At 38.2% G+C, this 16,188-nt stretch overlaps 1 protein-coding gene across 3 annotated transcripts in view; it reads left to right on the top strand.

Moving 5' to 3' along the window:
* The window catches only part of myo1d (myosin 1D), a 93,136-nt gene that overhangs the window by 5,077 nt on the left and 71,871 nt on the right, over nt 1–16,188 (top strand). The window contains exons 1-3 of one of the 3 annotated variants that reach the window (XM_008437410.2): nt 379–479; nt 621–881; nt 2,485–2,600. In XM_008437410.2, coding sequence (XP_008435632.1) covers nt 2,506–2,600 — 95 coding nt within the window. In that variant the 5' untranslated portion in view covers nt 379–479; nt 621–881; nt 2,485–2,505. Of the gene's footprint in view, nt 1–378; nt 480–620; nt 882–2,163; nt 2,601–16,188 lie in introns of those variants that run through there. The other 2 variants (XM_008437408.2, XM_008437407.2) reach the window with 2 other exon arrangements.

The raw sequence follows: 16,188 nt of genomic DNA, 5'->3' as shown, positions 1-16,188 counted from the left end.
TACTACTTGGAAACAGGTCTCCCTGTTTCCATTTGGGAGACCAAATGGAAACAGGTAGTACTAATACGGAAAAGATGTCACAAAGGTACTGATATAAAGTTTAAGTTCAGTCTGGRGAAAAGTGGATTATGGAGATATTGTTTATCTTGTGTTGCAGCGAGTGACAGAGTGAAACAAGAGGAAACAATAGGAATTTACTTTATTTCTTTATAAGTGATCCATAAATATTTGTGTTTTTTTTTTTTAATAAACTTATATCTTGTTTTTTATTGCAGCTGTTTTTACCTTACCTCTATTAACTTTTCTGTAAAGCACATTGTACCTTGTATCGCCTAGACGTGAACTTGCACGCATGTTACACCAGGTGGCACACTAAAATCACTGTGAGCCGAGTTGCTTTGACCTTAAACAAGAGGCCCAATTCAAACACTGGAATATCAGCTGTATGTAATTTTGAAGAAGGACTGGTTCAGATTGAGGTAAATATCTTCCAAATACACATCAATTTATTTCCCAGTCATGCGTCTTTTGATGAACTCCACTTCTCTTCCTTTTATGGTAACAGAGAACATCATAAAATAAAAATAATAATGCGGTTTTCCCTCTGTTTTTTTGTGCAGGCTTCGTCATTGCTGTGGAGTAGTGGTCTTTGGAAATATTTGCGATGTTTTCAGGCTGATACAATGCCCAGTCTGACCAAAGTCTACCCAAACACCTCTGCACTTGTGTGGGCGGGGCGCCTTCAATTAGGCTGCAATCCTATTGGCTGAGGGGCGGGGCGAGTGATACGTACACAGACATTCAGGAATAGACGCAATATTGACTTTCYAGCTYATACCGGTCCACTCGTCTGCCATATTGAACGTGGCAAATTGACCTTGGTAATTGACACACTTGTGTTTGAAAACTTAGATCTAATAAATCTGAATGAGTGATCGTTGCCATAAGAGAAACACTCACACATACATTCAACTGACCTTCTGTAATGTTCAGTTCAGAACTAGTGACAATTCAGACAAAGAAAAAAGGCTTGCAACTGCAAAATACATATTACACAAATAATATGAAACAACCACGTTTGGAATTCCGCTCTATTTCACTATCATGTAGCTTATCCTTGGTGACCTTTTGATTTCATTTCACTATCTTCTTGAGCACACAACATTTGTGAATCTGATTAATCTGAAATAAAGTTTGGCTGTCCAGTAGGATTTTCCTTAAATTTGGTAATTTGTCTGGTCATGGAACAATCAGAGGGATCCCATAATTAAGATTTGCTGGTGAGGAGAAGTATTCAAACACTTTGCAACACTACAAATAAACCCTAATACAGCAAAGACCATAATCAATAATTCTGAGGAAATGTAGAAAAGGTGTGGCATTACTAAAACTGAATTTTTAACTGAGGTAAAAACAACAGCACTGAAATTGGTCAGAAAGGCTTCTGAAAATCTGACACTAAAAGAGGTGAAGGGATTTATGATTATGACAGTTACATTTTCAAACAGTCTGTTCTACTCTAGACCAGTGACACAAGGGTCATTTCTTTTTAGATTTGATTAGACTCTCAAGTCGGATAAAATCCTGAGCTGTTCTAAATATCAGTCAGTTTTGACCCAAAATGTGATGAAGAGAGAATATCCTCCATACAGCATTACTGAAGCATACATCATTTTCAACAAAAGCATGGTTTGACTTGAAGAAAACTAGAAAAGGTCTAGCCTGATTCCATAAATAAATCTGACAGAAGGTCTGATAGGGCTGGCGGTCAAGAGTTGAACCACAAAATCTAAGATATTTGGAGAACATTTGTGCTAAAGGGATTCTGGACACTAAAAGACTCCTACCAAACAGTACATCAACAAAGTATTAGTTAAGTTTTCCACAACTTAACTACAGTATTTTTTTTTTTATATATATATAATTTTCACCCCCAACAAATTAAAAAGGTGCAAATGCTGTTTTCTCGCAATCCCACTTTTCAAAGTCTCAAAATCCTGGTAAGAAGAGTTTTATAAATCTCACAAATTCCCAAAAGGTAACAGAACTGTCTTGCGCTACGTTGTTGATTTTGCCCGTCATAATATGGCGGCCACATTGACGTGGGACCCGGACGTTCGTGCTGCGTCTGTTTTGGTAGATCTACGCAGCGTGAAGTAAAGCTGGGGTGAAAACGACTGAAGCTCGCGCACGCTGTAACGGGACGATTTCAGGAAAGAGCAGGAAACTTTGTATGGACATGAGGGTTTTTTCCTTATGGATAAACAGAGCTGCTAAAGGGGAACAAGGTTTTGCAAACAGGAGAGGCTTTTAAAGATATGTTCTAGCTTAATTTATCACGAGTAGACATAGAGTTTGACTTGCCAAACAAATCAAAATGCGAAGCGTTCTCTGAGGAGGAGCTCAACGAAGACCGCCAATGTTCACCTTTTTCTAGGCACTTTACAACAAGTTGTTCAAATATTTTTTCGCTACTTGTTTCAGTAAAAACAACACGGCGACAGCATGGCAGAGCACGAAAGCTTGGARTTTGGGAAGGCAGACTTTGTGCTTTTAGACAACGTGTCGATGGAGGAATTTATGGCCAACTTAAAACTCAGGTAAGCGGTCACTCACGTTTAGAACCCCGCTGTGGTGACTAAGGACTTGCACTTAGAAAATGTTAGCATTTAATCATTTAGTTTGGCCTGAATTGCATTATAGGTAGGGTTAGACGGTGCATCAACAGGTGCTAATAGTTGACGTGTATGCAGCTCCGAGAAACAGCAACTATTGTCATTGTTTTACAATCCATTTTGTTAGTTTTTTTAAATTTTTTTTTATCTTAATTGTATTCATTGTATAGTTTTGGAGCCACGGCTCGCGTTTCCTTTAGTTTTCAAACYGAACAGGTGACTCCTTTTTGAAAAATGTGCGACTCCACCCAGTCTATTCAGACTCTCTCCGTCAGCCGGTTTGTGAAAGCATGATGTCAGGCACGCGAAGATGTAACATTACGCTGTTCAGGTGGGGCAGCGGCTCCTACCGCTCACCTCTGCCATCTGTGATGAAAGTGCAAACTGATCCCCAGTGTCGGTTAGAGCTCGTAGTGTCTAATTCAGCAGCCCTGGACTGTGAACCCAGAGGATATTTCTGTTTCTCGTTGTACGAATTGAAGTTCACTAATTCACCCGAACAGCTACTCTCATTGACATATTTTAATATTTTTGTCACCGTGCAGTTTCACTGCAGAGTGTTCCTTTAGTGCTGTGTTTGTAACTGCGGTCATTTATAGATGTCCTATTACCATTCTGCCAGCACATTAAGGATTTGGTATGAAGTTTTTTTTTATTATTATTATTTTGTCTAGCCCTTTAAATTGCAATGTCAAGAACGCACATTGTTACTGAACTGGTTTGTCTTGGAAAAAAAGAGTAGAAACATTTCTTCAACATTTTGAAAATATTTTCATTCATTCAAAGATGACAGTTTTTGCATGTGCGCTACAGCGAAACTCCATCTCTTCCTTCTCCCACACTCACTAAGGCCTCATTTCGAAAGAAAATAAGACTCTTACTGCATGAAGTGTCTAAAGTATGYCCCAGAAAAACACAATGCACATCTTTTGTTCAGTCTCAAGTAGAGAGCGATAAATAACAGGATGAGCTAAGTTTATCTGGTGTTCATCAAAGCCATCGTTTCAATCAGAAACGTAAGCTCCACTCAACGCTATACATTATGTTTATGATGTGAAACCATGTTTTTGCTTCTGTATCAGCATGCACAGTGCTTTCATTTTGTTTGATTTCAGAAAACTTCAGTATACTGTTTTGGAATTATGCTTAATAGGCCATTACAAGTTTCAGTTATTAAAAAAATCAGAAAAATGTGGCATATGTTTGTATTCAGCCCCATTGTTCAATAATATGTAGAACTTCATTCCACTTCAATTACAGCTGCGAGTCTTTTGAAGTTTGTGGCTGCTAGGTTTGAACACCTACAGACTGAAACGTTTGTCCAGTCTGCGCAAAATGGTGAATGGCCTGAGTTTGTTTCCAGCTTCATCAAGTCTGAGGACTCCAAAGCTCTTTGCACTACCTTTTTTTTTTTTACCCATTATAAACCCTCCTTCTGATGGTGATAAATTACAATGTAGCCACAGCTGCCCTGGAGCAGACTGACAGAGGCGAAGCTTGGACATAGAATTTGGACTTTGTTTCCTCATATTTTTGACTTTAATCTTGTAAAAGATTAGAAACTAATAAAACTTCTTCATCGTTTTGTTTTCTTCCAATGTACACTAATACTTCCAGATTAAGCCATCAAAAAAGCAATACAGCTCCAATAAAAAAAACAAAACTGTTCCAATTATATCATAGGCATTTTTATTTCATGAGGTAAATTAAATAGAGCAAATGTTGTTCTTAACACCATACAATAGTGGCATAAAGTCATATTTTACAATATATATATATATTGATCCGCTCATGGGATGAAGATTAGAAAAGATAGACTAGAAAATTTATTATTTTTCTTGGGTTTGCAAACGTCATCAGATGTCTGACGTTCTTTAATGTTTGGGTGCTGGAGCATTGATTTGCTACAACGCCATCAGAAAAGTCCAGCACACTTAACTTRACACCCMTTCCTTATCATTTTAATACAGTTTGTATGTTCACGTTAAGTCTTAGCTTGTAAACARCCTGTTCCCTGATGGGACGATCGAGTGATGCATTTAGGAGCTCTAGYAGAAAGCTTACAACAAATCGAATGCAGGTGGATTAAGATATCTTTGGAACGTTATTCTCAGCAGTTGTGATATTTTCTGTTTCGACTTCTGATATGAAACATCCCACTTTCAGTCCAGAACAGATTAGCAGCAGAACTAAATAAAATAGTCTTTTCCATGGCGCTCCATGGTGACGAGTGCTATTGTTAGAACATGGCCTGCAGGTGACTCATCTGTTACAGACTCTATAGGGACCAGTTGTCGCGTTAACTACCAGACACCTGGCTGTCATGGGAGGTAAAGCATGCAGTTGTTAATTGATATTTTTGCACTTTAATTGTTTCAGTAAATAATTATTCTCTTTATTGTTTTTTCTCTTAAGTGCCCATGGGTCTTTTGAAAGGTGCTTACAAGTTAAAAGTGTAATTAAACTGACATTTAGAGACTGGACAAGTATGACTGATTTAAAAAAAAKAATCTCCTCTGTAAAGAATAAGACGGCACAGCTCAGGTTTGCAAAGTTGCATCTGAATAAATCACAGTWGTTCTGGAACAACGTCCTCGGTCCACGTGAATTCAAAGTCGAGATGSTGGCCCAAATTGCARCTCGCAGGAGTGATGAACTGGGCACCTAGCATTGTGAGTCTAGCATAAACTTTTAGGTATAAAGCATTGTAGTGTAAAATGCAAGGCGATCTGTTGTACAGCTGGCTCAATCTGGGTCATCAACAGGACACTGATCATAAACATAAGTGCAAATCTACAACAGAGTGCCTGAAGAACTGAAGAACCAATGTGTTGCCTAGTCAAAGTCCAGACCTAAGCTTGTTTTAAAATGCTGTAGTAAGACCTTAAGATATAGTAGCTGTGCAGAAACAAATGTCTGCAAACCTGAAAGCATTAAAGAAACAGAAGATTGGACGYAAAACTATTTTACACCAATGAAAGGTTGATCAGATAACGTCACGTCATGTCTGCTAAAGGTGACTGTGAGTGCAAGGTGACTGCAAGTGGCTCAACTTCTGAGGTGTGTGATTTTTAACCCATTGGTTATATTATTCATGGCCAGCTGTTCATGGCATTTTATTCATTTGAGATTCAATTTACCTAATTCTTAGGCCTGTATAATGAATTACATTTATTTGTAAAACATATTTTACACTTACGCTGACTTTCTGTACTTTTACTCAAGACTAAAGATGAATTGCTCCTGATTAGCAGTAAAAATCTCAAGCAGAAAAATATTCACAGAGTTGTGTTGTAATGTTTCAGTTGGTGAATGTTTTCTCTTTTAACTAATTTCAAGCAGTGAAACTCAAGATGCCTCCGGTAAAAGAGTGCTGGTATAAAAGCGAAGGGGTTTTTCTAGAGGACACAGCYGCTCTGGTTACCAGTGTTTTTACAGCCATGCTTTTTGAATTAGATCAGCGTCTGTGGTGTGAACAGTAGCTTTAGCAGTCGGGCTGTGAGACCTGAGAGCTACCAGACGGCACCAGGCATCATTTTTCCAACTATGTCCTATTTTCTGTCTGTTTGTTTTCCCTCCTGCCAGACTGTGCAGTCCGGAGGTGGCGTGTGCAGATTGTTATTTGTAGAGGGTGTGACCGGCCAGGAGCGCTTCCCTTTTGCTCTCTCCCACCTTCCCCCCTTGGTCTCAGAGTGTGTGCATTCACGCAGGGAAATGTAAGTGTGTTTGTTGGAGTGGGAGTGGACCACTTAAGGGATGGATCCAGAGGGCATCAAATGTTCTCTGTTTGGTTCGCTGCAGTTTTCCAAAATAACTTGGTCTTTAGCACATCTGCCCTGTGTATTTTGGCTTCAAAGGACCTGCTGCTGTACAGCCAACTTCGGCCCTCTCTACCAAGTAGTTTACTTAAAACATATCTCCTACAGTTGTAAGACTGTCTTTGAAGTTGGCAAGCCCTCGTATTGGGACATTTTTTCCCTTCATTATGGGGTATTTCTACTGTTAAAGTCCTGGCATGTCGGGTAATCACATTCCCTTGTGGCAACAATTAAGCCCTGATATGGAAAAAAAGGCTCATGGTGAGACATCGTTGTTTAAGCTGACATTTGGTTTGTTTGACTTGAAGTTGACCTCTGCAGCCTGTTCTGCTCTCCTCAAAATAGAGCCCAATCAGATGCCCAGTCCATTTGTAGAGATGCCAAGATAGAAGTTCACATTCTTGTGGCAGCTTGGGAAGTTTCAGTTGATACAGTGCCTTACAAAAGTATTCTCATGATTTTTTTTTTTCACATTTTGTCCTGATATAACCACAAATGTTTCCAAATTATTTTTATTTAACATGATGAACCAACAAAATAGTAGCACATACAAGCAAATTTGGTGGTTTTCAAAATTATAATGTCAAATGCATGTGCACTCAGCCTTTTTTACGTTGAGACCCCTGAATCAGATTTAATGTTGCCTGCATAGGTCAGAAAATGTGTAAGAAGGTGCTTTGTTCAGGTAACTTCTGTGCTAAAATTGAGCTTTTTTGCAAAATGTTGGACTCTGCAGTCCAACAAAAACTGACTGCAGAGTCAGTTTTTGTTGGAAAACTGACTGCATGTTACCCCGAAGACATGATGAAACACTGTAGCAGCTCCATCATGCTAGTGTGTTGCTATTCTTCAGCAGGGACCAGAAAGCTGGTTTTTGGCAAGTTGGAAGGAGCTAAATAGTCCCAGAAGAAAACCCGTCAGGGGGTGCACGATATTCACCTTCCAGCAGGAAAAAAGCCTCTAGACATCGACCCAGAGAGTTGCAGTGGAATGTTTTAAATCAAAGCAAATCATGTGCTAGAACAGTTCGGTCAATATTAAGGTGCTAAATCCAGTTGAGACTCAAACTGATGTCCATAGCCGCTGAAATGGAGCTATTTCATAAAGAAGAAACGGGCAGAAATGTCAGTCTGTACAATGTGCAAAGCTTGTCGAAATGTACCCTGAAAGGCTTGCAGCTAAACTTGAAACAAAAGCTAGTTCAACAAAGTATGCACAACACACTTCAGATTTTTGTCATAACTTCTAAAACCATAATTTTGTATCATTTTGCTCCCAAATAAAAATACTTGAATTTTTTGTGGTTGTAATTCGATAAATCATAAAAAGGTTCATAGTGTATGAATAGTTTTGCAAGATGCTATAAAACTTAGCATCCAACTATAAATGTTTACGCCAAGGACTGTGGTTTTTTGCTAAGAGTGGCAGGGGAAAAAAGGCAACCTAAGACACACGCACGTGCACCCCCCCTCCCACACACACACACCTGCTTAATGTTTCATAACATTTTTAGGTTAATACAGATAAAATAACTACCAAAACAACCTTTGTGATACTGAGCAATTTCCTACTGATTGAGGGTAGCATAGTCTGTGAGAAACAAAATTCAAACAAAACCTCTTTGAACAATATTAAAACTTTGGAAAATAACCTTTACCACCTGCTAAATTTGGAAAAAAGACCAAAAAAAGAAAGTGATTAAATAAAACTTGAAAGAATAACAGCATTAAGTAAATGTTCTCAGCGTCCTGGAGATCTGACATCCTGCCCGACATCTGAAATGTCTTTATAAGGCAGCATTGTTTAGTCTGATTCCTGTAGCCCAGTGGAAAAAGAAAACTGCTGCATGTTTTCCTTACATTAATATGATAGGACTTTTCTTTTTCCAAAGTAGCAGCCTTTCCAAAATTTGAGATTTTATATGTTTGGTATGTTTTTCACTCGTGCTAAAAACGTTAAAAGAAGCAAAACTGCGAAGCTTTGTTTTGATCTGAGTAATAAGGATCCCGATGGGTAGGAATTAGTGTTCCTAAATTGCACTGATGTGGTTTCAGCTCTGCTTGTTAAATTATTTTCAACCTGAGGCAATACATTCTTTGCTCTATAAACTTTGGATGGTGTTTGTGTTATTTCCACACCCAGTGGGCGACTCTAAAAGCTGTTGTCTTCAGGTTTTTAATGTAGCTACTGAAGGACTCTGAGTGATTTGACCCTTGTACTCATCTACAATGAGTTAAGAGACTTTGACCAGGATGCCTTGGCTAATACGGAGCAGAGCAGAAAAGCTGGCATTTCCCTTCCCTTCATTGTTTCCTGCAGCCTCTCTCTGACTTGTCTGTTATTGTTTTGTACAGTTTGGCACAGCAGTGCGTTTTAGCACTAGCATTGATTTTACTTCAGATAATTTGAATAAATCACAGTTCTCACTTAACCAAATTAATGTTTGCTCTCTGTTTCTAGTAGCTCCTTGATTTAACTTTAAAATGAACCAACAAATTGCTTTCATGTGGGTGTTAAAAAAGCAGGAATTCTCTTCTTTACCCTGCAGGGAAACTAGAAGTGTAGTGCACAAAGAGGCTGTGCTGCCTCTTTATCTCGCAAAGTAAACAAAGGGTTCGAGCCAGACTTGTAAAATAAGGATTGTCCTGGAGATATGGTTAAAGGTCTCCTTCTCTTTTGTTGGATACAGATCAATAAATGAGCCTCTGTTCCTGTTTAGAACCCTTTTTATATTACAAGTGTTGACATCTTGTAAGATATTGAGCTAGCTCTTTTTTTCTTTTTTTTTGCTCAGTTTCCCTTTATGCATTTGTTACCCATGCACAATACACCAAAGTGCTTGTTCCCTGCAACACATATGCAGCAGATGCTTCTAAGAATATTTATTCCCAACCTGCTTATTACGGTTTTTTTTCTTCGCAGTGGTCACTGACTGGAATATTTATAGACGATTGCCAAGATAGAGACTGTTCTCTCAGTTGCTCTGTACTCTGTTCAAAACCCGAAGCAATAAAGTACGAGGTCTAATTACTGTCATGAACATAAAGATAGTGGATCTAGAGTTGATTCTGAGTGTGTCGTCGTGTGAAAGTGAACCCATAAACATCATCAAAGTGCTTGGTAACTTCTGTGAAAGTAACCTCTTGGTTCCAGGAGAGTATGACCTCTTTTAGATTTAGTAAAATAATTTTTTACTGCTTCCTCCAGTGTCTCTCACTGCTAGTGGTCTCACTGCTAACATTGAAGGATGAGAGGCTCTCCTGAAACTGACTGGATTCATAGAAGGCTCTCTGAGAAATGCTTGCTCCCCTGCAATCCAGCACTGAAAAGTCCAGTCTCACCACAGGAATTTCCATACAACCCAACCAATGTGCTGTAATCTGAAACACATTACCATTGCTGCATAAACAGGGCTGTGCCTGTGTAGCTTATTTTCCCCCTCTGAAATGGGTTCACCAGCCCTCAGAGACGTCTCATTTGTGGACTGAATGAGTTGGCAGACAGGGTCAGGAGGAGGCCTTTAATACAGGCTTTCAAAACCCATTTGTAGTCTTCTTTTATCACCTCTGTGTCATAGTTTCTTGACTGCTGCTTTTWAAAARAAAWWTTATAAATCCTCTTAACCCTATATTTAATTTGTGACCAGGAACATTTAGCTTAATAAAATAAAATGTAAAATTGTGGGGAGGGAATCCATTTTATTGCTCTATTCTTTCAAAAGTTAATCCTCTTTAAAAAACCAGGATGGTATAAAAAATTATTACGTTTGTCTCAATCTGTTGCTGTCATTGGTTAACTGTACAGGATGCTTGTTGACCTTAATTAAAGGTTGTGGAAGAGTCCAAAGATGCTGCATGGACTTCTGCTTAAGCCACTCCTCTGAAAAAAGTTGGTTCAGTTCAATACAGAACTTTATGGTGTTTTCTTTTTCTTTTACATACACACATCATGGGCACAAATGCCGAATTCATTCTGGGCTTTTAATTATTATTTTCATCCATTTTTTGAATGTCAGAGGATTTAGGGCTGCATAATATATTAAGTCCCCACCCTCATTACATTATTGCTTGCCTGCAGTGTTTGGTAGGCTTTTATATTTCAACTTCCATGCATTATAGCTTGAAAGATCTAGTTCTTTGTCAATCCACCCACTTGGTGCAATGTAGCAGTAACACTAGAACCAAAACAAACTCTGAGCATAATGCAGCCATCATTATATCTAACATTGTAGATCTGAAAACCTCCTCTTGACTCCTCCAAACATTCTTTTTATATCTGTGGGCACACAGCTCCAGCACTGTCTCAGCTAACCGTAAAAGTTATTAATCTAGCCCATGTGAGTACAGAAGGAAGGGGTCTTTTTTTTAAAATAGGTGTTTGTCAGCAGGTTCTCGATTCTTACAAATTCATAAGACGTTTGTTACACACCAAAACCATAAAAGGTTTAAGCACATAATTAAAACAAAAGATTATTGACCTTCATGGTCATGGTGAATGTACGTAAGCTTCTGACTGGCACTGCATATGTGTGTGTCTAACCTGAATACCAATTTATGATCTATTTAAACTATTACTTATTTTGCATTCAGCAACAAAGCTGTGGCATGACAGGTTTGGATAACTTTGAATAACCCACAGCAGCTCTCTGCAGCACATGTGGTGTTCATATTTAGAATAAAAATTTTGCAGTCTCTCTGTAGATGTTTTTCTAAAATATATTTATATTTTTTCTTTGTCGATTCATTTACAAGAGCAATTCAAATACAAGAAAGCCCYATCTAAAATTATAATTGTAGTTTTGCGCTCAACTGATACTGATTTTCCAACATAGAAAATGGAGAAATAAATGGTGCATGCTCTGTAGGTGGTAGCTATGATTATTCTCATTTCTGCATCAAAGCTTACACCCCTAAACCCTGAGCTCTAACAATGTGCATGTGAAGAACTGTTATTGGTGACTGCATATTTTTCTCCAGTTTCATGCAACAATTAGAATAATCCAATTTCTTAGTTTTTATGCTTAAATTGCATGTCAGCTTTTAAAARTCCAAGTTTAACTTTTAGGGTACCTTCTACCTTCCGGTTTCCTCCCACAGTCCAAAAACATGACTGTCAGGTTAATTGGCCTCTCCAAATTGCCCCTAGGTGTGAGTGTGTGTGTGTGCATGGTTGTTTGTCCTGTGTGTCTCTGTGTTGCCCTGTGACAGACTGGCGACCTGTCCAGGGTGACCCCGCCTCTCGCCCGGAACATTAGCTGGAGATAGGCACCAGCAACCCTTCCGACCCCACTGAGGGACAAGGGTGTATAGAAAATGGATGGATGGATGGATGGATACCTTCTAGAAGACTACCTTATTTTAGAAGGTCTCAAAAGGAATGGGGGCAGAGTTCAAAGAAGTCCTTACTCTTTGAGAAGGATGGTGGAGTTTATTGCTCACATGGAAGTACTGCAAATCTATCCTGTAGGGTTTTAATCTTCWCTAATAAATACAATTCCAATTCAAACCGCCTCATGTAATCTTGCGTTCCTTAGAAATAAAATCCATCACCAAGAATTCCCTGATGGGGATTTAAATCTGTCAGGCCTCGCATGTAAACTGTCTGGCTCATGATTTAACAAGCGGCCGCATCCTCTTCCTGCAACAGTACACCACGATTAAACCTCCCTGTTTTACCCCTTGTTGTAAAGCACCCCCGCCCGCAGTTCCCTAAATCTATCGGTGCACAGATTTTTCAGATCTGGGTCTCTTTGTAGATTAAAGACCGTGTGSTGTTTCTGTCTGCACGTTGGACGTGTCCTGTCCTGCTCTGACGTTTCCAGCTTCCTTCAGAACTGTATTGTTGTCCAGTCCACCTGCTRGAGCTGCAGTGTCCTGATCCACAGTGGGGGTAGAGCAGCTTACTCACTTTCACAGCCTGCACGTCTCATTACTTTACAGCATCAGAGGGACACATGCTGCTCAGACAATGGGTTGGAATGCACTTGAGCATTCAGTGCATTTAGTTTAATCTTTGACGTGCTTCTGGTTGCATTGTGTGTTTTTTTTTTTTTTTGCATTTCCAAGCCTCGGTTAAATTAAAAGTGCATATTTTTCTTTCTTACACCTAAAAGTGATACAATTGTATAAAAATTAGCCATTAATTTTGAATGCAATAATGTMCACAATTAATATTAGTTGCATAATGTYCACAATTAATATTAGTTGCAGTCCTTGTTCAGTCAAATATGAAATCMTCCTCTGCCAACATCGTATAAGTTTTCTGATGCCTTGTATAAAATTAAAGTTGTAAAATAAATGCAGAATTTGTCATAGTTGTATCTCTTTTGTTATCAACTTATTACTGATGTATCTAGTTATTTGCCAGCTTTTTTTTCTAGTCCTCCATTAGATCCCTGCTTATTATCTTCTTCTGTTTCTGTTTCTCTAAATCCATCCTGTTACTCACTTATAGGGTGTACTTCACTTCAACTTCAGTGCCACTTTCTGCCCTGGTTCATCCTGTCTTTAAGGTGGACAACTGCTTTCAACCGTATAAAGCGTCAAGCACCTGTCCTGGCTCTCATTTCTTCCAAAAACATCTGGACCTGCAAGCCTAATGGGAGCATCCTGTATGCTGATGTAGAAGGGGATTTTGATAAAACGTTATCTTTAGGTGTCAGGAAACTCACATTTGTGTGGTGATGAAAGCTGTTAAAAATAAGTTCATTTTCAAGATGTGTAGCTGGTTTCTTAAAGTGTATTGTCTATGCAGACATCAGTAATATATTTGATCAAAATCTTGTATTGCTTTGCAACACTGATGGTGTAAAACAATATAATTTTTTTTTGTTTTTATATTGTTTTACACTAAGATAAAAGCAACTTTTGTTTTCATCTTATTTTATTTTTCGGGCCTTCCTCTTGTAAGTAGGTAGGCACGTCATCATTTAGATTAGGATCAGAGTTGAAGTTGCAGTCTATTTTTAAATTTTGCGTTATGATCAGTGTAGATATCACAGGTAGTATCAATAAATCAAAAGTTTCCATGAGTTTGCCAGAGAGAATGTATATCCTTACGCAAACTCCTTTTCCTTCCCAGTTTTCTTGTAGTTATGCACCATTTTTTGTTGTTGTGTCACACAAAATGCTAATATTTGTGGTTGACGTTGAAGGCGGATGATTACTTTTTTTTAATGCAGTCTTTTTGATGGATGGTTCTGGACTTGGAAGAAATAGCTAAAATCTGATTTTGTGGCATGGGATAAGTGTTGATGGACCTCTCCTCCTACGCACAGTGAGGGAGCTGTTGTTTACTAAGCAGGCTTTACAAAGAAGCAGAAAATCCCCTAATGCAGAGCCCAGATGTTGGGTGGCTGCTGACCATGATGAAAGCTTCTGTCACACTTTATATACTAGATCAATCAATCAATCAATCAATCAATCTTTATTCCAGACCAAAAAGGTCCATAAAAAAGGTAAAAACAAAATAAGAGAAAAATAATAAAATAAAAAATAAAAAAAAACATGACATTCACTGAGTCACAAATAAATGATGACACCAATGTTTCCACAAACTAGACGAGTGAAAAGAAGTGATTTCCAGAGTTTCGATTTTTAGCAAGTCACAGACTGACCTATATATATATATATATATATATATATATATATATATATAAAATTGAGATGTACGCATTATTTCTTGCCAGTTACCTCAGAAAGTGAAATTCATTATAGATTATAATGACTATGGCTTATGGGTAAAACCCCCCCCAAAATTCAATGTCTCAGAAAATTAGAATATCACATTACACATATTAATAACTGATGTTTTAATCACATCAGTGAAAAGTATGCACATTTCTATGTGCTCAATAATTGGTTTGGACCTTCTAATTATACTTTTATCTCTTTATGATATGACTACTGAATAATCATTCCAGGCCAGTAGATAGTAATCACTATTTGCCAATGAGGCCTGGGGTTATGTTTCTAATGACATAGTTTTCTAAAATCACCGTTTTTTGCCTTTTGAATCAGAATTTTCCCCAGATAGCACATTTCTCCCTCGGCAAGAGATTCACAATAAATCATTGCTTGTCATTGCAGTATCATTTTGAAATCACAGTTGAAGGCAAAAATGACAATAATTTATGGATTGTTATGTAAACAAACCATCAAAAAAAAACATAAACAGAAAACACCTCAGACTCAGCATGCGTACCTCTTCGGACGCTGAGCTTTATTTGGGGTTTTTATTCCTCCTCCAAATGTTCTTTTACATATGTTTTTACTTTCATCTTGTTGATGTCCGACTGCTAAAGCCAAGGACATAAACTGTGATGAGTTCCCAGCAGAACATAGCATTGGGTTTTAGGTGTTTACATGCCCGTCGTTTTAGACTTTACGTACTCCATTAAGTCGTTGCTTACTCCAAATATGACCTTGTTTTGGTTAAGGTAATCAAGATATGTAGTTTTTATACCAAATTTGTAAAAAGTGACACATTTGTGGAGGATGAACACATCTTTATGTGAAGTGTATGTATATAATGTGCTATTAATTTTCTGCCTACCCTTCATTGGTTTGAACATATAGCTTTGACTCTATTGAGATGAGCTGTAGATGTGAAATAAGCAGAAGCAGCAAATGTTCTGGATAGTCATTACTTTTCTCCACAATACAGCTGTCAGGACACACCCTAAACATTTCTGATGTTTACACTCAGCAAAAGCAGTGATGAACTCGGAGATAAAAGTGGAACAGGCACAGATTATCTCCCTGCAGTTTATAATTCCCATTCCTACAACGACCCTGAACACACACTGATAACGTGTGCTAGCTCTGCCACAGATTTTATTGTACGATGGGAAATGTAGGGCAGTTTAGATATGGCATTTATATCATTGATTAATTTACTGGCAATAAATGTTAACCTGCTATCGGTTATCCCTTTTAAAAACAGAAATCTGTATTGGATTATGTGGAGCTAGACTTCAGTTCCTTATTTGGTTTTGATTGTGTATGGGATCTTTTAATTAGTTTTTACTTTAACTTGGAAGTAACTGATGATTATTGATCATCAAAATCTTTAGTCTTGTTACGCTAACATCCCCAGTTAAACCTCTTCAAATATAAAAAAGAACATAGCATCAAATGAGGAGGATAGGTTGGTGGTGGCGATTTCTATGTTAACAATTTAATTTGGCGAACAAAAGAACATATTCACTTACTGCACACATCAACAATATGTCATGGACATCTGAATCAGAGTTGCAAACGCAGCAGAAACTGAAGGTTTCACAGGATATCTGTGTGACTGGAAGAGACCTCGCCCTGCTGAATGTATCTTGCCACAAATCTGCTTTGACTGGTTACATCCCAAAACAATAACCATGGACCGTAATTTTGAGTCACTCGTGGTCCTACAGACCGCATGACGTTTTTTTGGGGCCCGTTGGGAGATATTACTATGAGCCAAATTACACAGTAAAACCTTTTAATAAAGAAAACGGAGCCACTCCTTTTTGCAGTGCTGTGACAATAACATTATTTTGTTGCCTTCTGAAATGTCTGATACTGACTCACCAAAACTACTCCACACAGTTAAATAAAACTTGGTGACTTTATTTTTATTTTTTTCTGGTGTGATGGAGCCGTGTTGGTGAGAAAATGTTACAAGTTGCTGCTGCTCCTCCCCAAGTTAACCATTACACA

Source organism: Poecilia reticulata, linkage group LG19 (genome assembly GCF_000633615.1).
Source record: "Poecilia reticulata strain Guanapo linkage group LG19, Guppy_female_1.0+MT, whole genome shotgun sequence".
NCBI lineage: Eukaryota > Metazoa > Chordata > Actinopteri > Cyprinodontiformes > Poeciliidae > Poecilia > Poecilia reticulata.
Note: the sequence above shows the minus strand (reverse complement) of the source record. Positions and strands in the feature narration are given on the sequence as shown.